This window comes from Thamnophis sirtalis, unplaced genomic scaffold (genome assembly GCF_051295495.1).
Source record: "Thamnophis sirtalis isolate CommonGarterSnake01/CBP01778 unplaced genomic scaffold, rThaSir2_p1.2 scaffold_4, whole genome shotgun sequence".
In the NCBI taxonomy this organism is placed as follows: Eukaryota; Metazoa; Chordata; class Lepidosauria; order Squamata; family Natricidae; genus Thamnophis; species Thamnophis sirtalis.
Genome location: NW_028261384.1, coordinates 104,211,089 through 104,237,725, shown reverse-complemented (window position 1 = coordinate 104,237,725; position 26,637 = coordinate 104,211,089). Strand labels below are relative to the sequence as shown.

General features: G+C 42.2%; 1 protein-coding gene across 6 annotated transcripts in view; it reads left to right on the top strand.

Moving 5' to 3' along the window:
* The window catches only part of HDAC5 (histone deacetylase 5), a 162,465-nt gene that overhangs the window by 77,991 nt on the left and 57,837 nt on the right, over positions 1–26,637 (top strand). For all 6 annotated transcript variants that reach the window (XM_087713641.1, XM_087713640.1, XM_087713643.1 and 3 more), the window contains 5 exons: positions 6,957–7,101; positions 8,905–9,022; positions 11,969–12,099; positions 13,651–13,782; positions 16,102–16,214. In XM_087713641.1, coding sequence (XP_087569767.1) covers positions 6,957–7,101; positions 8,905–9,022; positions 11,969–12,099; positions 13,651–13,782; positions 16,102–16,214 — 639 coding nt within the window. The remainder of the gene's footprint in view (positions 1–6,956; positions 7,102–8,904; positions 9,023–11,968; positions 12,100–13,650; positions 13,783–16,101; positions 16,215–26,637) is intronic.

Sequence of the window (26,637 nt, the reverse complement as noted above, 5' to 3'; positions counted from 1 at the left end):
CATTATAGTATGTAGCTTCTCCAGTCTTGCGACCTGAGGCTCTCATGATAGCTGTGACCTGAATTACCATTTATCTCCTCTTTCTTCCTTGATCTTGCAACCATTGGCTACCACATCTAGAAAATAGTCAATAGATGACAATTTTAAAAAAAATCAGAAAACTACTGTATTTTTCAGAGTATAAGACCCCCCCCCCCGCAAAAGTAAGTGAACATTTTTGTGCATCTTATACATCGAATGTTTAATCAGCTGGGGGTTTGCCATACCTGGGTGGAGGGGGGACAGAGTTTGTGCAGCAGCGACAAGCAGTAGCAATCCCAGCTGCCTGGAGCAGCTGATTGGCAGTAGTCTGTGAGGCTGATCCAACCACCAATCGGCCGAGAAGGCTCCAGCGTTCCCCAGCTGAAGCAGCAACGCAGAGGTGAGATTCACCCAGTTCAGCCAAACCGCTTGTTAAAGTTGTGTGCAGTTTGGAGAATCGGTTAATCCCACCACTGACTTGCCTGGGTGTGCTCTACGTCTGGTTGCCCTGTTTGTCAAGCAGTTAGTTGAGGCGCCCTGCCGCAAGTGCACCCTTCCCAGCCTGTGTGGTGGACTGCGTGGAGACATGAAGAAAGACAGGTATGGCTTGGCTTCCAGCACTAGAGAAGGCGAGCAAGGGAAGTGGCTAGGTTGCCACCGCCTTACATTGTGGCACATATTGCGAGACGGGGCTCCTCTTGCCATCCCTTTTTCCCTTTTCCCTGCATTGCTGGGCATGGCATGACTTCTTGCCCCTCATTTATCGCAGCCATCAATGTAATTTGGGGGTAACAGACTGTGTTTTATTAGCATGGGAGGCATGTTAGAACGTGCCTGTTTGCCTTTGTAAAGATAACATCACTAGATTTTTTTTTCGGGAGGAAAAGAATCACCAATGTCCTAAAATTCTCAGCTTGCTATTGTTGGTTTAGGTGGGGGAGGAAAAGTACTCAACTCCCATGCTGACTGGCTTCTTCCTGGCAGCTCTTTCTCTGCTTTGGCATCAGCCATCAAAGACAAGGCTTTTGTGGGCAGAAGAGCTGTGCTGCAATGGAGAAATGGGCAACGGAGCAGCTAGCTTGAGAAAAGAAGGCTGCTTTCTCCTCTTTCCCTGCTCCTCGTATTTCCCTCCTAATGAGCTAGTGTAGCATGTATTGTATACTGTATACCAGTATATTGTGTATCAATTTATGAACATAGTTTAAGCCAGTGTTTTTCAACCTTTTTTGTGCAAAGGCACACTTTTTTCATGAAAAAAATCACGAGGCACACCACCATTAGAAAATGTTAAAATTTTTTAACTCTGTGCCTATATTGACTATATATAAAGTAATTTTCCCACGGCACACCTTACACTATGTCACGGCACACTAGTGTGCCGCGGCACAGTGGTTGAAAAACACTGGTTTAAGCTACAGTGTTCTCATAACAATAAAGAACACATTACTGACAGTTCTTTCTTGCAGAAAAATACTACTACTCACACTACGTACCAGTACAAGGATGTCAAAGATAAGCATATAAAATTTCTTTTAAACTGGTAGTAGTAAAATATGCTGAGGAACATGAAAACAGAGAAGCAGAGATATATTTTGGACCACCAACTGAAAAAAATGATACAGGTGGATCAGCTACAAAAAGTAAAAGATAAAAGTAAGCACGATTATCATGGGCTTGCTGCAAAGTGGCCATAGTTAGAGATGGACATGAAAAAATGGAGGACACGTCACCGGAACAATGGCTTCACAGTTTTTACAAAATGGTAATATATCCGTGATGGCGAACCTATAGCTGTTTGTTAGGGCACGGGAGGCGTTGCCCTGTCAGCTCCAGCACACGCAGACTTCTTTTTCAGCCATTTTTCACCTTCCGGAGGCTTCCCTGAACAGCCGTAAGGACAACCTGGAAGTTCGGGAACAGTGACTTCTGGTTTGTCCGTAGGTCCGTTTTTCACTTTCCAGAGCCTTCAGGAGACTTCCCTGAAGCCTCTGGAGGGCGAAAAACAGACCTATGGACAAACCAGAAGTCAATTCTGGTTGCGTGTACGGCCGTTTTTTGTCCTCCAGAGCCTTCAGGGAAGCCTCCTGAAGCCTCCAGAGGGTGGGGGGGCTGTTTTTGCTCTCCCCAGGTTCCTAGAAAATCTCTGGAGCCTGGGGAGGGCAAAAAATGGGTCCATTGCGGCCAAAAGCGGGTGTTTTTTTTTTGCACACATAGCATTATGGGTGTTGGCATGCCCGTGCACGACCCCCCTGCCCTCCCCCTGCTTTTGGCATGCGATCTGAAAAAGGTTAGCCATTACTGTAATATATGAAGCCAAAAAAATTGCTCTAGAGAAAAGCATTCAGGATTTTACTGGATCACCATCTTGGTGCTTCAGATTTATGAGGTGATATAGCCTTGTTATGCACATCAAAACTAGAATTGCCCCAAAAATACTAAAAGAATATGAATCTAAGATTCTTTCTTTTCATACAATTGTAATAGATGCTAGGAAGAAAAATAATTTTGAAATTGGCCAGATTGTGAATATGGATGAAGTCCTGCTAACCTTGATGTGCCTAATAGGACTGATCTGAAAGGTGCCAAAAGCATAACCGTGAAAACCTCAGGACATGAGAAAACACATTACCAAATTGCCACAGATGTTAATTTTCAAAATGAAAACCTTTCCAAAAGAAGTGATTCCAAAAGGAATTGTTGTGCATGTTCAAGAGAAAGGCTAGATGGATGAAAATGGAATGAGAGTATGGATTGAAAAAATGTAGTCCACACATCTTGGAGAGCTTCTGAAAAAAACATGCTTTATTAGTGCTCGACCAGTTTAGAGCACATATTAGCAAAACCACAAAGAAGAGATTTAAAGAAGTGAAGACTTGTCTAGCTGTAATTCCTGGGGGGTCTTACCAGCCAATTGCAACCTATTGATGTTTTCATCAACATAATATTTAAAGTCTGTATGCGAGAAGAGTGGAAGGATGGCTGCTGGTAATCGTGATCTGACACCTACTGGATGAATGAAGAGGCCCACTATCATTCAAGTTTGTGAATGGGTTAAAACATGGCATTCAGTGAAGGACGAAATTGTTGCATGGTCATTCAAAAAATGTGGCATTAACAATGTCTTAGATGGAACTGAAGATGATATCATATATGAAGATAGCGAAGAAAGTGATATCAGTGATTGTGGGCAACTGAGCTTCCTAAATTCTGACACTAGCGATGATGAGTTAATTTAATTTAATTTAGTTTAGTTTTACATTATTGTCACTGCAAATGGTACAGTGAAATTAAATGCCATCTTCAGTGTACATTACAATTATAAAAATAAAAACCCAAACATACATCCTTTACTTTCTATATAATTGAAATTGAAAACCCGATATTGCACTATACCATAGAATTCAATATGGTTACTGCCCTGGGATAGAGGCTGCTTTTCAGCCTGTTTGTCCTTGTTTTTATTATCCAGTACCATCTGCCAGATGGTAATAGTTCAAAAAAAGGGTGCCCAGATGAGATGGATCTTTAAGAATGTTTTGAACTTTCTTAAGGCAGTGGGAGCTATAAAGCTCTTCCAAAGAGGGGAGAGGGCAACCAATGATCCTCTGGGCAATGACGTTGACCCTCTGGAGTGCTGTCCTATCTGCCACTGTGCAATTGGGAAAAAAATTAGAAGAGTACTTGAACCTTAAAGTCTTTCCTCATTTATTAATGATAGTGATGATGGTTCTTAATACCGCTGTTGACTTTACATGGTTGAAATATTATTCTGCTATATTTTATTAAATATATTACCACACCATATGGTTCAGAATATTTTTTTTCTTGTTTTCATCCTCTAAACCTAGGTGCATCTTCTAGTCAGATGCATTTTTTAATCTGAAAAATACGGTAATTCTTCACTGCTTTATAATAGTTGTCTAGAATTTGGCAGCCCAACTAAGGTAATCCTATCCGTCCTCCTATTAAATTAATGGCTTTTCTTATACCCTGGCAAAGTACTGAATTCCACAGGTTGCCACCTGATATAGACAAGGCAGGAAAATATTCTGTTTATCATTAGTTCATGATAGTCTGTATGTTTCTGAGCCTAATTAACAATCTGGACCTATGTGCCCCATGCCAGTGCTTTTCTTCTTTGCTCTTTTCCATTGGTAAATCCTTTCTATAAGTTCCATCTGTTACCCAGACTGTTCCAAGGATCAGGGTTTTTTTTTGGGGGGGGTAGGGCATCCATATTTTACAGCTCAAATCAGGGAAGAACTATGTTGGGAATGGGATGAGGTATGTATCAATCATCTTTTTCTAATTTTGGATTGGCAAGTATGGTGGGTTATTTCTGCCTTGTTTTATTGTTTTCCTCATCATCAAAATGCAGAGCTGTTTATGAAGGAGAGACCCCTGAGTTCAAACAAACAAGCTAGAATTTAAAATTCAATGCAGATGAAAACGCTGGTAGAAATAAACCAGCATTCACTTCAGTTACATTTGATTAGCTACTCTGGGTTGGACTAGAAATTCCTTTCCTTTGGGCACTGTTGAATTTATAAGAGACAAGACTCAAAAATTGCATGGATTCTGTAACTTTCTATTTGGAAGTCCTTAGACTGGGGAGAAAAATAGACTGGGCATTTGAACAATGGTTTCTTTTTTTCTAGTCATGATCGAAGACCATTATGTGCTATTGTTTTCCAATTTGCAGAATCCAGAGATAATAATTTGTAGTGGTTTGAATTCTGGCATACTCTTTCATCTCCAAGTATGACATTATGTTTCTATTTTAATCAGTCACGTGTGCATCTCCAGACTTTGCTTCAATAGCAATAATTAAAACTACTTGGTGATGTTATTTGTTGGTGTTCATGTATTGTATTTTAGTGATCCATATTTTCAAGGACAGGAAGATTCTGTCAGTATGAATCACTCATACCCACTTCATACTTTTAAAAGCACTTTGAGAAACAAACTACCATGTCCCCTATTTTAAGAGCTTACGGCCTAATCAAGCTATTACATACACTGACCTCATTCAGATATAATTGTGAGCTTCAGATTAATACAATGAGCCAGGTAAGGCTGAAAATCTTGTATGTCTTTTCAGCTTTCTTCCATTGTGATTATGAAGAAGAAATTATTCCTAGTTTCCAATGAACTTGTGTTTATATTCAAACTAGTATAAAACATTTTCACTATGTTTTATGATTCTGGCTTATTCAGATAAACTGGTGGGTTCATATATTGGACTGAGAAACAATGAGTTACATCATGCTGAACTATAGCCTAATAAGCTACATTATCAGTTGATATGTGTATGAATTGAATACATGAGTTACAACTAACTACAGGCTTGTCAGAAGATGAGAGAATAGATTCATTCAGTAGTAACAATTCAGTATTATATCTGAACATAATGTTGCATCTAACGATCAGGATTTTTTTTATATGAATATTTTTATTGTGTTTTACAAACCATAGTACATATAAATGCTATCAGCCAGTGTTTAAATCAGTATTTTGTAGCTTTTTATCTTAGCTATTATCTCAGAATTCCATTTTTCCACTTTTCATTTACTTATGGATGCCTTTGGATTATTTTTCAACCATATTTGTTTATATATTTATAATATTATATGGCTGCCCATCTTAAGCAATTCTGGGCTACTCACAAGAAGCCAGAAGTCCTGGAATTTGGCGATAGTCTCCCATCTAAGTACTATCCAGATCAGATGTTACTTATAAAGAGGCCAAATATGGCCAGGTGCTTTTATTTCCTAATATCATGCTACATTATATCTTCCGTACAAAAATCCTTTCTTCCTGATTTTGCTAATTTCTTCTGAAGGTATCGGTACAGACAATAGAACTTAGAATGGCAAGTAATCTCAAGGGATGCTGTTTATGTTCATTCCTAATTCCATCACCCTTTTTGCAGCTACTTGTAAAATAAATTATTAAAGTCTGTGGAATAATGTTATTTTATTACCCAATTGAAGTTTCTGGCTTTTAAAGCAATATTTTTAGAATGCTTTTGGTGTGTGTATTAAACCTAAATTTATTTTTGTATGGTTATCATAATACAATTAAATAGTGACAACAGATATCCAGACTAGGAAAGAATAGCTTAGAGTAGTGTTTTTCAACCTTGGCGACTTTAGGTCCTGTGGACTTCAACTCCCAGAATTCCCCAGCCAGCTTCCACAGGACTTCCACAGGACTTAAAGTCGCCAAGGTTAAGAAACACTGGCTTACAGAATGGAAAGAGGAAGGGCCTGGGCTTTGGCAGAAATACCTTACATGAGCATAAATACACAAATGAAAAATTTACATTGTGGACAGCATAGAGATACAGAGCCCAAGATTGATTTTGTCTAGTAAGAGAGCTAATCACAGAAATAATAGGAAAGAAGCATAATTCTTTTTTTTTAAAAAGATAGTAACAGCTGACAGATCATAAAATAATAGATGATAACAATACAAGAGAGAAACCATAAGCCAATAAGATCAAGAGAAATCTAAATTACTACAAAATGCAAATATAGCTTTGCAAAAGCAATGTAAAAGCAAACGGATCTCTTGAAGGACATTGCAGAGCACTAGCATTACTATTACTATTTTTGCATAATCTTTTTTTATTTCAAATGCTAGAAAAGCAGGGGGCAAGATCTCAGATGATTAACTGAGTAATAGAAATGTTATAACCTTCCATCACTCAGACGTTTTATAAATTACTGCTAGAGAGAAATTGTTAATGGGCGATGACAATATTAATTTACATTTTCCAGCTTTGATGCTATAATCTGTATTTGAAAAATAGCACACAGTAACCTGCAAATGCATGCTTGGATTTTGTATGTGACATCCATGCACAATGTAAGCTCAAGTACGTACACAATTGCCTTTGGTGGTATTGACCCTCTGCCTATTCCTTTTTGCAGCAACAGCAGGAGATGTTGGCAGCAAAGCGTCAACAAGAACTAGAGCAACAGCGTAAACGAGAACAACAGCGTCAAGAAGAGCTGGAGAAGCAGCGTCTGGAGCAGCAGTTACTCATCTTACGCAACAAGGAGAAAAGCAAAGAAAGTAATAAGTTTTAATTGCATTGCACTGCATTTATTGGAATGATATCCTGTTTATATTTCAAGGACTGGAAGAAGAAACTAGAGAGGAGATAGAGGATTATATTCTCCTATTCCCAAAATACTATATAGAAAAGCATATTTGAAAACAAGCTGCATGGATCTAAACCCACTCAAATAATTAAATTGTCCTCACAAATATATTGGCAATATAAAGATGTAGATAAATAAATGAACTTGGCTTTTAAGCCAAGGTTAGATTTCTTTGTCATGGCACTTCCTTTCGGATCGTAGAGTTTAAATATACTGTGTTTCCCCGAAAATAAGACAGGGTCTTATTTTCTTTTGACCCACAAAATATGGCTTGGGCCTTATTATCAGGGGAGGGCTTATTGTTTTGGGGTTGCCAGATGGTTGTTCCTTTGCGAGCGGGCTCCCAAAGAGCCAGGCACAGCCTCAGGGCAGCCATGAGATTACTATGCTCATGAGCAGCTGCCTGGCAAACTCCCTCTTCAGCCAGGCAGAGCATCATTCACTGACCTAGAGGGTATCCCTAAGGTGCCAAGCCACATGGTGCTCTGCCTGCCCCCCCCCCCCAGCTCCTGTGGCTTGGCACATTCGGGATACCCTCTAGGTCAGTGCATGGAGTTCTGCCCAACTGGAGAGGGTGGTTGCATGAACGCCTGTTCTGCCCCCAGCTCGCATGCCTCCCAGGCTTACCATGCCCTGGCCCAGTTCTCCCTGCAGGGCCAGGGCATCACCGCCGCTACCGCACTCCGAGCATAACTTCTTCTCCGGTTTCCAAACTCCGGAACTCAGCTTCCAATTCTTCCAGCAGCAGCCACTCTAGGAGTGCGCTCTATGGTTGTGGGCCCTATGAAGAAGAGTACAGTGGCAGCGGTGCCCTGTCCCTGCAGGGAGAGCTGGGTCAGGGCATGGTGAGGTTGTGAGCTGGGGGCGGAACAGGCGCTCGCGCAACCACCCTCTCCATATATATTTAAATGGAGATTCTTTGCAAATTAATTTTCAGATTTTTCACAAATCTGCAATCTTTGGGAGTTATTTTTTAACAAAGATGAGCAATCATTTTCCCTTTGAAGATTAAATGAGGCAATGTATGGTGAGTTGAGCACCCATGGTTGTACCTGTAGTTAATCTTGCATATACACAGGCACATAAATGCATTTATGTACAGTCATAAAACATATGCAAATTCTTTTTCACTCTGGATGGACAGTTTTACCACTTTTCTCCAGCATGACTAAGCTCTTGACAACTTACAATTATCTGTGTCAACAGCAACATGGGGATGGGCTGAATTGAGAGATCTCAATGGCAAACCTCAAGGGACAATCCCCTGATTTGGGATTGTATAACATGCTTAAAGACAATAAAATTTCAGGCATTTTTGGATGTTATACTGTGTCTGGCTTGGCTCTTCAATATTGTGTTGTAACCTCCACCTCATAATAACTGAATAAAGAATGATTTAAAAAATACAGTAAATGTAACTCTGTGATGGAATTCTTCAGGAATATGTGAAGATGATGTGATAAAAATTCTTGCCAGTGTGCTTAGGAAAAGTGGATTTCCCTCCAGTTTGTAAGCTTGATTGATGCTGGGTTTTAAAAATAGGTTTTTAGCCTGAAATACAAGATAAGAAGAGTAGTGTCCCTGAACACATTTCACTGGCATACTTGTGAGAATTGAAGGTCACATATTTGCATAGCCCCAGGTTAGGGAAGGGAGATAACATCTCAACTTGCCTTTAATGTTTTCTACCAGTGTTTTTCTATAATTTTTAAAGGTGCTATTGCAAGCACTGAAGTGAAGCTGAAACTTCAAGAGTTCCTTCTCAGCAAGTCAAAAGAGCCAACTACAGTGGGTGGCTTGAATCATTCCCTCTCCCAGCATCCCAAATGCTGGTAAGTCTTTCCTTTGTCTCTAGGACAGGGTTTCTCAATCTTGGCAACTTTAAAATGTATGGATTTCAACTCGCAGAATTTCCTAATCAGCATGCTGGCTACAGAATTCTGGGAGTTGAAATCCATATACCTGAAAGTTGCCAAGATTGAGGAAACCCTGCTCTAGAATTTTCAACTAAGTCTAATTTAGGACAGGCTGTGCATAGAGTTGAGTTTCAGATCTAGAACAAATACTTCAATCACAAACATGGAAGAGCTATACAGCCAGTATGCAACTGATATTTGCTCAGTATATCTGGCAATAGGAAAGAATAGGAATATGTCTTTCATTTTCAAGGACTCAATTTTCTCTAAATTTAACTGTATTTCTTGGGTTCTTCCTTAGCAAATAATTATATTTACATAATTATATTATGGTGGGAGGTAGTTCATTCATTCATCTCGCTCAAAATAGCGTTTTCACAGTTCCCTCACCAGTATGCCAGCTTGTGTGTTTCTTCTGTGTATATATGTATATGTCTGTGCATGCAAAAGCAAATTCTATTTTTGGATAATGAATTGTGGGGGAATTGGAAGCGTGAGACACTTTTTACTTCCTTTTCTGTTCACAACAATAGTACATCTTCATCTAATTTGTATAGCATCTGGTCAAATCCATTTCTCAGCTAAACTAGCAGTTTTACTGGAAATATCACTAAGCCCTTTCCAGTCTTACCCAGTTATGCCTGTACTTATTTTCATGCTTCTACTATCAAGTAGCTTTCAGAATTTTTTCTTTGAATTGCTATTTCATAGAAAAGGCCATAGATTTCAGACTGAATTTGATGTAGTGGTTTAAGCTCTAATGACAAATGGATACTCTATGTTGCTTGATGAAATGGTATTAATATTGATCAAATAACCAGTTAAATTTTGGGCTGAAGATCTGTATTATTATACAAAATCAGTGATAATTCTCCAGCCAAAATGGGAAATGGAAATGGAAAACATAAAGATTACTATGATCTTCCTTCCAATCTTCCTTTTTACTTCAAATTTAAGAATCATGATACCATTTTCATCTCAAAATGGTAGGGTTAATGAGCATTCTGATATTACAGAACTCTTTCATCAAAGTTGAATCGAAAGGTACCGTATTTTTCAGAATATAAAACTCACCTTTTTTCCTCAAAAAAGAGGCTGAAAATCTGGGTGCGTCTTATACACCGAATACAGCATTTTTTGCCTCCCGCAGCCCTGCCCCCTTCATCAAAATGGCCGTGCATACCCTTATGGAGGCTTTCAGAGAGCTCCTGGGGGCTGGGGAGGGCAGAAATGAACAAAAACAGGGCTTTTTGCACCCCCACCCCCCAGCAGCACTCTATAAGCCTCTATAAGTCTCTATAAGGCTATGCATTCAATTTTTTTGACAAAAAAACGGGCCCGTTTTATTGAAAAACAGGCCGGTTTTTTTGCTCTTTTTTGAGGGCCCCCCCGGGGCACTCTGCAAGCCCCACCAAGGCTATTCAAGCCTTTTTTTGGGAAAAAAATGGGCTCATTTTCGTGAAAAATAGGTCTTTTTTGGGAGGTTTGCAGAGTGCAAAAACTTTTTTTTTCCTTTTGGAAAGCTCTTTAATTGATTGATGAGAATTACATTGGTCAAGTGCTGTGCCAGCAAAAATAGCTACCTATCTTCTGTATTTCTCTCTATCTCTATTTCTCTCTATCTGTCTCTCTACCTACCTACACACATTTCCTACCTATCTACTATATTTCTCTCTCTATCCCTTGAGCTACCTAATCTACCTACCTACCTACCTACCTACCTACCTACTCTCTTCCTCCATCCCTATCTACTGCATTTCTCTATCTCTATTTCTCTCTATATATATACCTTTATCTACCTGCCTAACTACTCTCTCCCTACCTATCTACTATATTTCTCTCTCTCTATCCCTTTAGCTACCTACCTACCTACCTACTCTCTCTCTCCCTCCATCCCTATCTACTGTATTTTTCTATCTCTATTTCTCTCTCTCTCTATCCCTTTATCTACCTACCTAACTACTCTCTCTCTCCCTACCTATCTACTGTTTTTCTCTCTTTCTATTTCTACCTACCTACCTACCTACCTACTCTCTCTCTCTATTTCTCTCTCTCTCTATCCCTTTATCTACCTACCTACCTACTGTATTTCTCTCTCTTTCTCTCCTTATCTCTTCCTCTATCTATCTACTTACTTTTTTTTTTTAATTGCCTCTTCAAAACCTTGGTGTGTCTTATACTCCGGTGGGTCTTATACTCTGAAAAATACAGGTAGAAGAATTTCAGGTTACACAGAAAAAACAAGTTAGATGAAAAAATGAATGATAACTGCATCCATCTTTATTAGTGGCCTTTCACTACTGAATATACTTTGCTCTGATTGCCCTTTTCATTCAGTGAAATTTAAAGAAATGCCAAGTAACTATAAGGTAAAAATGCAATCCAATATGAATGGAGAAAGCAGAAAGATATTTTTGGAAAAAGCAGAGGTTGTCCTCGCTTGGCCACCACAAGTGTTATGAGTAAGTTGCTAAGCGCTATGGTCACTGTAGAAAATCATTGACTGCCTTACAATTTACTTCCATTTTCTTCATTATCTCTGTTGCAAAGTACAGAAATGATGACCTCTTGATTGTGGGGTGCTGCGACTCATAAATTTGAAGATTGATTAGACAATTGTTTGGTTGTGGTTTTTTTACACTATTGTAACTCGGAATGATTGCTAAATGAGGCAGTATGTGACTGACATTACTTGTATGCTGTATGCCGATTAGTGTACAAACATCTTGATTTAACTCTTGATGATGGTGGGGTTATTGGTTTTCTTTGTAAGCTACCCAGAGTCACCAAGAGTGAGTTGGACAGCCATGTAAATTTTCTTAATAAATAAATAAACCTGGGATTTTTTTCTGATTTGTGCAGGGGGGCTCATCATACCTCATTGGACCAGAGTTCCCCTCCCCAGACAGGAAGCCCGGGAACACCAGCCTCTTGCAAACTACCTTTACTTGGCACTTATGATAGCAGAGATGACTTTCCACTCCGGAAAACTGGTTAGTAAAAACCAATAGTTGAAGAATAAAAAAAGAGGAGAGGGTCAATTTGAATGGCTTTCTGCACCTTAAATGTATTAGCTTGTAAAGACAATGGCTAGTGCTGATAGAGCAAAGGAAAGAAAAATTGATTTAATCTGATGAACTACAAATTAAGAATATTCATTCAAGTGTGTTATACAATAATGTGAAAAGCTCAACTTCTGGCTGAAAATCAATCTCACATACCAAATTCTCATTCTGCTAAAATATTATTATGACATGAATTCTAAACTTACAGTACAGAACTGGATAAATGTACTGTGAAGACTGACTTAACAAACAGCCTATATTTAGATGCAATCAGTGCTCCCTTGCAAGAAATCAGCTGTTTAGATGCTAATTGTGTAACAGCTCAGCTGGTTTTTGCAAAAGCTTTTTTTACAGTCAAACTAAGTTGGAAAAAAACAGCCCAGCTGCTATGTGAAATCAGGAAATTTTAGGAACATAGGAAGCTGCCTTATGCCAAGTCTGACTGTTTGTCTTCCTAACCTAGTGACTGGCAGCATGTACGGTATCTAAGGTCTTAAGTCAGTAAAGAATTTTTTCCCATCACTTCTTCATCTTTTTGATTGGAGAAGCTATTAACTATCTAGTGGTTCTCCCCACTCTCAGTCTGCTAGTATATTTTGTGGTTATTTGAATCTTGCCAAGATCGTGGTTACAAGTAAAAAATACACAGTTTGAAAAAATTAAGATCTTGAAAAGGTGGTACAGAGAAACTAGCCAATTTCTATGTTATAGTCTCTAAAGTGATAAGATCTGAATAATAGTTAAATAGTTCATTTAGCATTGTGTGATTTTATATACTTTCAACATGTAGAAATGGTATGTAGCAAAACCATGGGATTTGCAGTAATCAGATGGTATAATGGCCACTAAGTTTTCAAAGGGGACTGAACAAATTTATAAAAGATCAACTATCCATGGCTGCTAGTCCTGGTAGCTATTTACTACTTTTGTAATCCCAGACAGCTGTTAGCAATAGGGGAAGAAGACAACAACACTTCTGTCTTTGTTTATGAACTTCCTGAATGCACCTGGATAGCTAATGAATGGATTAAATGGATCATAAGCTTGACCCAACAGGGGTCTACTTAGTCTTTTAAAAAGACATAAGAGCTGAATGGAAAAAGTTGTCTATGTAGAGTACCTTCCAGAAGAAGGAGGAGGACGAGGACAACTACTTTCTGCTTAAATTCTTTATTTCTTTTTGGAGTCATTCCGAGTCTAGATATCATGGACTTTGACATTTAGCTATGGTGGCTGGCATTTGGTAGAATTAGAAGATACTGTATTGGGAATTAATGTTTTATTGTTATGTTTCAGAAATGGAGAATAAATATATTTATAAAAAAGGTCACTCTTTCTTGAAGCAGTATGATTGATCTGGTAAATGAAGATGCAATTAGCTACTTCTCTTCACTACAATTTGCTTTCTTGCCTAAGTCTATTTCAGTCAACTTAGTTTAGGGACCTTAGTTTTCATTCTTGCCTGCCTCTTCCTTTCAGCCTCAGAACCCAATTTAAAAGTGCGCTCACGATTAAAACAGAAGGTGGCAGAGAGAAGAAGCAGTCCTCTGTTGCGGAGGAAAGATGGGACAGTCATCAGCACCTTCAAAAAACGAGCAATTGAAATTACAGGTGAGAGAGGACATTAGCCCAGCTAAGTATCATTTGCTTTTTTAAAAAGGTGGATGAAACATTTCATTCTTCAGTCCTCCCCGCAAGTATGTCAAGAAGGGAGAAAAATGACTGATAAAAAACTAAAAGTGTGCTCTGGTATACTCTGTATGCTACAAAGTGTTTGATGAAACAGGATACTGGAGGTCAAAACATTGCAATTAAAGAAGAAATTTGGCAAAATAGATAAAACAATCATTTGTTTTCCTAAAGAATGGAACAATAGAGAGCCTTGTACAATTTCCTCCCACTTTCCTCTCTCTTCTGCTTGAAAGATGGAGTTTTCTATTTTAAACTATATTCATTGAGCAGTGATAGCTTAGCTAAGAGCACTCTGCTTAAATTACATTGTGATGACATGAAGCCATGTTTTTATTTTAACATGGATTGGTGGTGAAGAAGATGAAATCAAAGTTGAATTAATTTTTCAGAGAATTAAAATAATTTTTCTTTATTTGGCTAGTTCTAGTTTATTTTTCTGTCATTTTCATTTTACTTTTCACCTTATGGATTTTTTCAGGTATATTAGAGATTTTAATGAGACTCAAAAATAAATTTGAACTAAACTATAAAGTATATTAATCATGGCTAAATTCTCATACTATATTAGGCATGCCTGACAAACACGGTATCAAATTCCAACTAATAACTAATACTAATTAAATTTTATTACTTATACATTATTGCATCATGAATTTGGATATGACTAGAAATCTAGTCAAAAGGGAGCACAATAATTGAGGCCAGAAAATATGAATGTCAGAATTATAGCATTTCTTTTTTTAAAAAAACATGAAAGAGGAAGAAATGTTTGAATATTTTTAGTTTAATCTTGAGCCAATAGTATTATGACATAACTCTCAGTAATGTGATAATTATTCAAAGACCTCTTAAATATATTGCAGTCTAAGAGGAGGGATAGGTAAGCCTAAGAACAGATTGAAAAAGCTCAGGAATAAGTAAATATACTATATAATCATGACCCAACAAATGCGCGCACGACAATAGCGTGCCGACAAAACCGCGGCAAGAAAACCGCGATGTCATAAATGCACCCACAACGCACCAACAAAACCGTGCCCACAAAAGCGCGATCTAAGTTAAGTTAAGGGTTAGGATTAGGGTTATTAAGTTGTTTTCATTGTTTTTTGATGGCACGCTTTTGTCAGCGCACTTCTGTGCGCTTTTGCGCACATTCGTTGGCACGATTTCAACCTTGTGGTTTTCTCGCCGCGGTTTTGTCAGCATGCTTTTGTCAATCGCGCATTTGTAAGTGAACCCTATATAATGCATTCATTTTAGATGTATCACTGATAATCTAGGTAGTGGCAATTTATTTGGTGGGCATTTAAGCTGTTGGCGTTGTAGAAAATTCTGAATAAATTTTTATTTTAACTGGGAAAAGGGGGAGTATAGAAGGTTGGCATTTAAGCTCTTAGCAACCTGAGGCTCCTTCTTGGAAACTAGAGAGTTCTCTTTGTTTCACTTCTGTATTTATAGTTGATGTAGAAAGGTGAATTTGAAATGTCAAAGACTAAGCTAGGGGCATTCATTTCTGTGTGGTGGAATCATGTCTTGCATCCTTCTCTTTTTTAACCAATTCTGATAAAACAAGGAAATCTAAACATTTTGATTAGAAAATCACAAATGGAGGTAATAGTTTATAGTTTACAGAATTACAAATAGAGGTAATAGTCAATTTCAGGAAGCTAACTTATAAATAGCCACCTGCAAGATTCTCGATTATTAGTGAAAAGAACTATTTCCTCACCAGTTCATTGGAAAACTGTTAGAAAGAGACTAAGAAAATCTCCATCCACATGTATATATGTATACAGGGAAAATTTGGAATCGTTAGTCACTGAAATTCTATAATGGTATCCTTTCATTTCAATAAATCTTATAAAAGAAGACTGAGGGAATATTGTTTGGAATAATTGCTTTCAGTTGAGACAGCTGTTCAGTTAATAGCCTTGTGAACTAGAAACATGGAGCTAGGGATTTTTTAATGCAGCTTATGTAAATTGTATGTTGTGTAGCATGATGATATTTCTTTATTACGTGAACATTCTTTGGTGCTTTGTTCTCTTAGAAAGGAAAGCCAAACCAATGAATGAATTTTACATTTTTCTAATATTTTTTTTGCTACCATGTGAGTTGACACTTGATTCTGCTTCAAAATAAAAAGTGAAATTTTCAATAGCCTATTTGGGCACAAGAGCATCTTAATTCAGCGGAGGACTGACATGCTGGCAACCCCTCCCCCCACTTTCATTGCAGTGTCTTCAATGTGCAACAGTGCTCCTGGATCTGGCCCAAGTTCCCCAAATAGCTCCAACTGCGCCATCACAGAAAATGGGCTTACTGGGTCAGTGCCTAATATACATACTGAGGTAAGGCTAGTGAAAGAGTGTTGCTACCTGCTGTGATATGCTGCTTTGTTTCTTTTCTTGTTTACCTGTACATATTTATTCCACTATTAGTTGTTTTAAATAATGTGTTGACTTGGGGCAGAAATCCAGGCTCAGATGGCTGCGCTCATCTGGGTCTCACCAGTAGATGTGGTCTGTCATTATTTTAGCTTCACAGATTAAATGTGAGAGTAGCAATGGGGTAGAACATATCTTACTGCTTTCCTAAGCCAAGTCCTCACTGAAACGTTGCCAAGACAATCTCAATCTTATACGGGAAAAGACCCGAATACAACAAGACCAGCATACCTACACCCGTGAAAATCTACAAATACATACATACATACATACATACATACATTGTAATTTTTACAGAACAATTTTTAACAAGATAAAAAGTATAAATATTTGAAACAAAGAAAACAGAAAAGGAAATTGAAAAGGAAATTTTTTATAAAGAAGCAGCTTCAATCTTTTTAACACTTATAAATGAATTTTATTTAATCTCTCTCTCTAAGGTTACATTATAATTTCCTTCTTCTCTAGAGTAGCTTGTGGGAGGAGTCATCGATGGATTATTCTCACGTCCAATCTGCTCAGAGTTAAATTCGAGGTCACACCGCTCTACTTCCTCCTGCTTGGCCCAGTTTAGTCTCAGTCCAATAGAGAACTGTTTTGCTTGGCTCTTCGGTTTTGGACTTGAGTGTTTTTTTTTTTTTTCACCCTTAACTCTTCCCACCTCCTCTCCTTTAGTGTGTGTGTATTTGAGCATAAGCTGTGCTTTGCTGTGTGTGAGGAGCTGCCGAACCTCTGGACGGTTGTAGTGGGGCTCCAGTTCTGCGCGCTGCAGGGCACTGGAAGCTGCGACCCCTTTTTCCATAGGGGGGGTCACAGGGATTCACTGAGGGCCCCTGGAGGAGTGGTTCAGCGGAACTCACTCACGGCATAGGACTGCATGGTTGGTGGTCGCCATTTTGAGCTGGGCAGCAGCTTGGAGGAGATGCACATGGCCGGAGCGTGAGGAACGGCGCTCCTTTTCAGCTCACCGCTGGTGGTCCTGGGCCACTGTGAATGCCTGTGGGCACTGGAGAGACAAGAGTTCCTCCATGATTCTGGAGATGGCCTCCAGCTGGTCAGGGGAGCAGAGACATCGAGTCATGGATCAGTAGCGCCATTTTGAGAGGGCGCGCCGGTTCAAATGACCTGTGAACCACTCGACAGCAGGCCCAGCCAGCTGAAAGGCAGGGAGGAGATCGGAGGTGGTTAGGCAGCATTTTTGGCCTTGAATACTTACAAGGGGAGAGCGGCGCAAGATGGCGGATTGCCATGAGACACATTGGAGCAGCTGCTCCTGGATCACCCGGTGATTCTAATCCTGGCAAGGGGACATCTCGGGGAGCTGCCCCTTTGGTGAGAGGGAGGGCCCCTGCAAAGAAGAGCACCTCCAAGTCCTCCAGGAAAGGGGGTGCCAGCAAGCAGCAGGAGCCTGGAAAGAGAGTCACCATAGCTGCTGCGAGGCATTCAAGAGACAGTATTAGCCCCTCACCATGCAGATCATACTCACCCCACAGGCCTTCTTCGATAACCTTGAAGGAAGATTATAATCAAGATCTATAATCTTGAGTCTTCCTTCGCACAAGCCTTGCAGATTCCCTCGGTGGATTCTCCAGTGGCCGCGCTCGCCTCTTCTTCTTCAGTGGTGACAGATGACCGCCAACAATGTCAAAGTGGGGGATAAGAAGGCAGAACTGCTTCTCTACAACACCTTCCAGACTGTGGTTTGGACGATCAAGGCGACCACTTCCTTCTTCAATAGAACCATACTGCTTTGGTTTGAACAGGTGTGGGAGAGAGCCACCTCTTCAGATGTGCGCCTTCTGCAGGACATAAAGAAGCTGATGGCGGATGCTCAGTTTTTGGTGGATGCCATACTAGATGCAGTTAAGTATGCCTCTAGAGCCCTCTCTTCTTCAGTTGCTTCCAAGCATCTCCTGTGGTTGCACAGTTGGCAGTGGATCCAAGTGGCGGCGGCTGAGTATTCTGGTGAGAAGTTGTTTGGCACTTCCCTGGACCTCATTGTGGTGGAAGATAAAAACAAGTAGAAGGTTCTTTCTGCAGCGACCAAGCGCTCTGAGCAGCAGTCAGCCCCTTACCCGAGGAGGCCTGCATATCGCCTCCCGACCAAGACTTTCAGCAGCAGAGGTACTCTTCCTCTAGATACCCTAAACATGGAGACAGGCAATACTGCAGGGACAGGGACAGGTACCAGCAACCTAGTAAGCGGCCCTTTCGATGGGGGGTGAGGTGACTGTCCCTACTGTAGAAGTAAGTGATTTGGGATTGGATCACCCTATAGGCAGCCACCTTGCCTTATTTGCAGATCACTGGGACAGCATCACTATGGATGCCTGGGTCCTAAATATTGTCAGGTTTGGTTTAGGTTTGGAATTTCATTCTCAACCCCCCCCCCCCGCCCGAACTGATTCAGAATCTTTTCCTCCTCCAGGAACCAGGTCAAGCATAAGCTCATGCATAAGGCTATTCAGCATTTGCTGGATATCTGGGTGGTGGAGTTAGTTTCAGAGAAGGAGACGTGCTTGGGGTTCTACTCGAATTTGTTTGTGGTCCCCAAGAGTTCAAGGGGGTGGAGAGCGATCCTCGATTTAAAATTGTTAAATTCTAGGTAAGTTTACCGCAAGTTTATGATGGCTTCCTTGAAGTCCACCCTGGAGGGGATTAAACAGGGAGATTTCCTAGCATCCATTGATCTTATGGAGGCTTACCTTCATATCTTAATTTTGCCTGAACACCGTAAGTTTCTTAGGTTTCTCAGGGGGGGGGGGTTCATTATCAATATAGGGCTCTTCCTTTTGGCCTGTGCATCAACTCCCCACACCTTTACTAAGGTGCTAGTGGTGGTAGCAGGACACCTACGGTCCGTTCCATTCTGCCTGCAGTGCTATCTGGATGATATTCTGGTCCAGGCAGTGGCAGCGAATCTGGCCAAAGAATATCATAGAAGCATGATCACGACATTGCAGATTCTAGAATTCTCGGTTAACTTTGAGAAGAGTCATCTAGACCCCGCCACTAGACTTCAGCATTGATACAGGGCTGTCATTGATACAGTGGAGAGTGAAATGTTTCTTTCCCTGGACCATAAGGATAGTATAATTCAATTGATTAAGCAGATTCACAGGGCACATTCTGTTCACATAGTTCTTCTGTCTCAGCTCCTGGGAAAGTTCATTTCATGCATCGTGATTGTCCCATGGGCCCACCTCCATGCCAGGAAGCTGCAGTGGCTGATACTTCCTCATCAGAGGGATGGAACCAATAATGCAAACTTCAAGATCCATGTGCCATCTCAGGTCCTCCTATCTTTCCATTGGTGGACATCCTTGGCGTTGGACAGGGCTCCCTGTTCAGGGAGCTGGACAGGTTGGTTCTAACAATAGCTGTGAGCCTCTTCAGTTAGGGGGCTCACTCACAACTGGCCCAGGGCTGCTGGCTGCCCTCGGACTTTCAGAAAAATATCAGTTGGCTGGAGCTCAGAGCAGTCCACCTGGCCCTGCGCCACTTCAAGGTGCAGGTCGAAAGACAACATGTTCTGGTCCTGACGGACAACATCGCTGCCAAGGCCCATGTCAATAAGCAAGGGGGCACCCACTCGCTGGCTCTTCGAGACCAGGCAGTGAGGCTGGGGAATTGGGCAGAATGACATTTTTCTTGCTGAGGGTGGAACATATCTTGGGAATGGAGAACCAGCAAGCTGACTGGCTCAGCAGGGCGACCGTGGACCACGGGGAGTGGCAGTTGCATCTCAGCATTTTTACCAAGATTTGCCAGAGGTTCGGCAGACCACACCAGCAAACACACAGGTCCAGAGGTTCATCTCCCGGTTTCCATCTCACAGAGCTGTGGATGTCAACACTATTCATTGCAGATGGACAACGGGTCTCCTCTATGCCTTCCTTCCCCTTCCTCCCGAGAATTCTGAGGAAGTTAATGATAGAGAGGACGGAGGTGATCATGGTAGCTCCCTATTGGCCCCGGAAGCCTTGGTTTGCAGACCTGGTGGGTCTGTCTATATCTCCCCATTGGAGGATTCCATGGGGAGAGATAGCTCTGTGTCAGGGGGACCTGGTCCATCCGGAGCCCTAATGGCTTCAGTTGACCACTTGGCACTTGAGCGGGAACAATTGAGAGTGACATATTTCTCGGCCAGGATGATTAGGACTATTGAGGCTTCAAGGAGGCAATCCACTATTCACATTTACAATGCTACGTAATCCTCCTTTGTGTCATGGTGCCGATCTGTGCAAGGGTAGCAGCTCCGCAGATTTGGAATTCCTCCAATATGGGCTTGAGAAAGGTCTTTCTCATAGCACTCTCCGTAGGTAGATGGTGGCATTGGCCACCATCCTAGGGGATGTGGGCTCTCGCTCCTTGGCTCAACACCTGGTTATGAAGAGGTTCCTTCAGGGGGGCATCAAATCTTAGGCCCCCAGTGATTCACCGGTTCCCAATCTGATATTTGCCCAGAGTCCTTCAGGCACTGGCTGAGGCTCCCTTTGAGACAGGGTGAGCCTTCAATTTCGGCGGAGACTCTTGCTGCGGCCTGGCACTCGGCAGCATCAGGGTCTCTGGACCGAATTGCGCCACTACGGCCCCTCCGGGTCAGCGGCTCGCGGAGGCCCCCTTGGTTCACCGAGGAACTCCGTGAGATAAAGCGCCGGAGGAGGCGCCTAGAGCACCTGTGGAGGTCCGATAGGTCCGTATCGAACCGAGCACTGTTGACAGCTTGCACCAAGGAGTATATTTGGGCATTGAGAACTGCCAAAAGATCACACATTGCCTCCTTGGTAGCGTCCGCCGAGTCCCGCCCAGCCGCCCTGTTTAGGATAACCCGCTCCCTCCTAAATAGGAGGGAGACGGGGAACCCCCTGCAGGGTAAGGCTGAGGAGTATGGTCAGTTCTTGGCGGACAAAGTTGCTCGGTTTCGATCGGAACTGGACTCCACTCTCGCAGATCCAGCCGAGACACAGGGGAATGACTTGGCAGACCATCTCTGGGTTGAGTTTCAGGATGTTGCCTCCGGGGATGTGGACAAGGCTATGCGAGCTGTGAGTGCCTCCACCTGTATACTGGACCCGTGTCCCTCTTGGCTGGTTGCCAACAGCAGAGAGGTGACACGAGGCTGGATCCAGGCGGTTGTTACCGCCTCTCTTCGGGAGGGACACCTCCCCACCGCGCTTAAGGCGGCGGTGGTGAGGCCCCTCCTGAAGAAACCGTCCTTGGATCCAGCAGTTCTTAACAACTACCGTCCAGTCTCCAACCTCCCCTTTGTGGGGAAGGTTGTTGAGAAGGTGGTGGCCTTACAGCTTCAGCGTACCTTGGAGGAAGCTTTGGTCGCATTGACCGATGATCTCTGGAGAGCCAGAGATGGAGGCCATGCGTCCATCCTGGTTCTCCTTGACCTCTCAGCGGCTTTCGATACCATCGACCATGGTATCCTTCTGCGACGACTGCGGGAGGTGGGGGTGGGCGGCACTGTTTTACAGTGGTTCTCCTCCTACCTCTCGGACAGGTCGCAGTCGGTGTTGGTGGGGAGGGAGAGATCGTCCCCGAGGCCCCTAACCTATGGGGTGCCGCAGGGCTCGGTTCTGTCCCCTCTACTATTCAACATATACATGAAACCGCTGGGCGAGATCATTCGGAGGCACGGGATTAAGTACCACCAATATGCGGACGATACACAGTTGTATCTGTCCGCCCCGTGCCAACTCAATGAAGCGGTGGACGTGATGAACCGGGGCCTTGAGGCTGTTAAAGACTGGATGAGAGCTAACAAACTGGTGCTCAACCCGGAAAAGACCGAGTGGCTGTTGTGTTTTCCTCCCAAAAATTCGGCTAATGTTCCATCAATCAGGCTGGGGGGGCAAAATTTATACCCCTCAGACAGGGTCCGCAACTTGGGAGTCCTCCTGGATCCACAGCTGAGTTTTGACCATCATTTGTCAGCTATGACCAGGGGGACATTTGCCCAGGTTCGCCTGGTGCGCCAGTTGCGGCCCTACCTGAATCGGGAGGCCCTCACAACAGTCACTCGAGCCCTTGTGATCTCTAGGCTGGAATACTGCAATGTGCTCTACATGGGGCTGCCCTTGAAGAGCATCCGGCGACTTCAGGTAGTCCAGAACGCGGCCGCGCGAGTGATCATGGGCGCACCACAGTTCGCCCATATAACACCGATCCTCCGTGAGCTGCGCTGGCTACCTGTTGATCGTCGGGTGCACTTCAAGGTCCTACTTACCACCTATAAAGCGCTCCATGGTAGTGGATCTGGCTATCTGAGAGACCGCCTTCTGCCAATTACCTCCCTGCGTCCCATCAGATCGCACAGGGTAGGCCTCCTCCGAATTCCATCCGCCAGTCAGTGCCGACTGGCGACTACGCGGAGGAGAGCCTTCTCGGTTGCAGCTCCGACGCTATGGAACAACCTCCCCATGGAGATCCGTACCCTCACCACAGTCCAGGCCTTCCGCACAGCCCTCAAGATCTGGCTATCCCGTCAGGCCTGGGGATAGGATTTATTCTCACCCCGCCCGAATGTTGAGTGAATGTTGTGTTTTATGGTTAATTTTTTTTACTCACGATTTTTTTCTTTTTTCTTTTATGTCTTGTCTTGCACTCCCTTCCCCCATCGTTGTAAGCCGCCCTGAGTCCCCTCAGGGAAAAGGGCAGCCTATAAATGTTCAATAAAATCTAAATCTAAATCTAAATCTCACCCTTAAGGTGGTTTTCCTGGTGACAATTACATCCGCCAGACATACTGTATCTCTGAAATCAGCACATTATCATCCACAGCTGACCTGTGTATGTTTCATGACAATAGAGGCGTCCTCAGACTGTACCCTTCCTTCTTGCCAAAAGTAAACTTCCCATTCCATAGGGCTCAGGATGTGGTGTTACCGGACTTCTATCTAGTGCCTTCCAGGAGAGGAAGTGTTCCTGGCATTGCTTGGATGTCAGGAGGGCTCTGAGGCGCACTTCTCCTTTCAGAAGGTCGGAGGCAATCTCCTTCCAGCCATCTACCCTGGGGGCAAGGGTGTCACCCTCTACCATCGGTAGGTGGATTACCTTAACAATCACCAGACCTTATGAAGCTTGAAGGCTTACGGTGCTGGCTGGAATTATGCACACTCTACTAGGGGTGTGGCCAGGGTGGTGGCCTGGTCAACCCAGATGCTAATTGAGGATATCTGTAGAGTGGCCATATGGGCTTCCCCGTTGCCTTTTATAAGGCACTACTAGTTGGATGCATATGCTTCTGCTGAGGCTTCCTTCGGTAGGAGGGAGTTGCAGGGAGTGCTGGACACTTGGGGGATTCAGGACCAATGATTGCCCTCCCTTGGACACCAGATTTGGTATGTCTCATTGATGACTCCTCCTACAAGCTACTCTGGAGAATCACAGTTGGTCTTACCTGAACTGCATTTCTCAGAGTCTTGTGGGAGGAATCAGCTCCCACCCAGTTTTAGGATGCCATTTCAGTTAGGGGTCCTGACCCATGCTGGTCTTGGCTATCTCTGACTAGTCAGGATTGGGGGGTAGGTAGTGTGTCTTCCCTACCTTTTTCCTTGTCCAGAATTCTCCATAGACCGACAGCCTCAAGCAGGAGGCATGGCCTCGAATTTAACCTCAGTCTCAGGGCAAATTAGATGTGAGAATAACCCATCGATGCCTCCTCTCACAAGACCCTGAGAAATGCAGTTCAGGTAAGACCAACTATCATTTCCGTAGTCCACGCATACTAATCCTCAAACACATAAATCAGAAAATCATTTTTTCTTTTTTTTTCATTAAAATGTCTACCAGGGTTTTCCAATTATTGATAAATGTAGTTATTTATTTTTAATCAAATAAGTTAAATTTGCCATCTCACTAATTCTTCACCAACCATCCCTTTGCTGTGGCTATTTCAGAGCATTTCTATTTTTGTGCATATAATAGCCTTGCAGTAGTAATCATATATAAAAATATGTGTGGCATATCCATGGCTCTTTTCTACTTGACTGTCCATTAATCCTAGCAGGAAAAGTTCTGATTTCAGTTCAACACAATAAATTCAACACAACATAATGTTGACATGTTCAGTTCAACACAATATATATGTTCACTTTAAAGCCAATAATACATTAAGGCAGAGATTGTCCAGTCCCAGGATAAAACAGCCAGACACAAATTGAGTAATGATATGCAGATTTGTACATTGGTGAAACAAACAACCACTTCACAAGCACATAGTACAATATAAGAGATCAAACCCATCAGGACAAGTTTCAGCAGACCTATTTGCAACTGAAAGAGTCATTCTTTTGAAGACAGCAAAGCCCACATTTCGGATAAAAAGGACCATTTGTTTGAAGGAGGGTTAGAATTAAATACCTCTTCCGTAACAGAGGCAGAACAATAAGACATCACCTCTCTCCAGTTTACAATTCTGCCCTTGCAACAGTTCAAAGAACATTCAACAATCAATTGCACCCTGATTCAGGTAACCCTGAAGCCACATATAACCACTCAAGTGGCCTCAACAGCTCTCAGAGAATACAATCCTTCCATCATCTCCCCCCCACCACCACATCCTAAGAGAACCTACCCTCCCACCATCCTGTCTCAATTCTCAGTACCTATTCATCCATTCCCTTCACCATCAGAACTGATGAAGTTTCTAGGGTGCGAAATAAAACATCTTCCTCCTCAAGGAAAAAACAGTCTGGTTACCTTTTCAAGAAAAAAGTGCCTTTAATTTTACAATTCTTTGTGTCGTTATATGTATTTAAACCTACAAATTTCAGGCTTTTTTATAAGTCCACCATACATAATAGAATGACCCTTCATTTTCAACATGTTTGAAGTAGCTTTATACATTCTAGAGAATTTTCTTGGAAGTTAAATCTACAATATATTTCATTACAAGTCTCTTTTAGGTAATAACATAATAGAAATTTCAATTCTTTTAATCGCTATGAATGGGCAGGCTAAGATTATCTTGGCAGGCTACCTGAGATCACCTTGGACTGATGGTGCCCTGCCTCTTCCCTAGGCAGCCAATCTGGCTTGGCAAACAGCAGCAATAAAAGCCTTGCAGCAAAGCAGCTGAATGTGGTGGTATAAGGATGATCATGGTGGTTATGATGGAACAGATGGCAATGAAGGGTGGAAACAACTTGAATTTAAGGAGAACTGTAATTTATTCCTGGTAATAACGAACAGCAACAGACCCAGGAAGAGTGATAGCAAACTAGGACTACTAGTTTCCTGTAGTAACAATAGACAAGGGTCTATTGGTGGGTGGGTTGCCTAAAGATCAGGGGGTCCTCTGGGATTTGGGAGCCCACTGAAGTGGATATAGACTAAAGGAAGCTATGGCAATGTGGTGGCAGAGTGAGTTATCCAAAACACAGCGCAATATCCTAAAGCAAAGTAGGATATCTAACAGAGATATACATCTGAAAGGGGCAACTAGCAAATGGCACCCCCTTTGAATGCAGTGATTTATAACATATACGCAAGCCAAAATGTGAAAGCAGTAGCATTTAAGACTTATATACCACTTCATAGTGCTTTACAGCCCCCTCTCAGTGGCTTACAGAGTCGGCCTATTGCCTCCAACAATCTGGGGCCTCATTTACCAATCTCTGAAGGATAGAAGGCTGAATCAACCAGCTCAGAATCAAACTCCCGGAATGAGCAGTGACCTGCAGTACTGCATCCTAACACATTCTAACCTCTGGGCTCTTAAAGGAAGTGAGTTTTGCCCTTGCAAAAATTAAACACTGTGCTGGTTGATGAAACCAGACCCAATACCACAGCATATACTAAACTCACAAATATAAGTCAAATAGAAAGGTCAGTTTCTCTAGTTGAACAGATTCCTACATTGGAAGAAGCAAGTGCCCACTCTAAATATATAAGCCAAAGCAGGAAGGCCAACCTGAAATGGGATCAGGCCCAGATATGTGCGCCAATATCGTCCCAGAACTGATAAGGCAGCAACAAGAGGAAAGGCTGAGACTCATTGGAAAGTATCATTTTATTCCTGGTAATAAGGAGCAGCAGTAGACCTGGGAAGAGTGTGACAGGAAACTAGGGTTGCTTAAAAGCCAGGGAGGCTGGGCCCTCTGGGGTATGGGAGCCCACTGAATTGGATACAGACCAAAGGAAGCTATAGCAATGTGGCAAAGTGGGATATCCAAAACACGGTGCAATATCCTAAAGCAAAGTAGGATATTTAACAGAGATATGCATCTGAAAGGGGCAACTGGGAAATGGAACCCCCAATGCATGCTGTTGTTTTTAACATATATGCAGGCCAGATATGTGAGCCAATATCGTC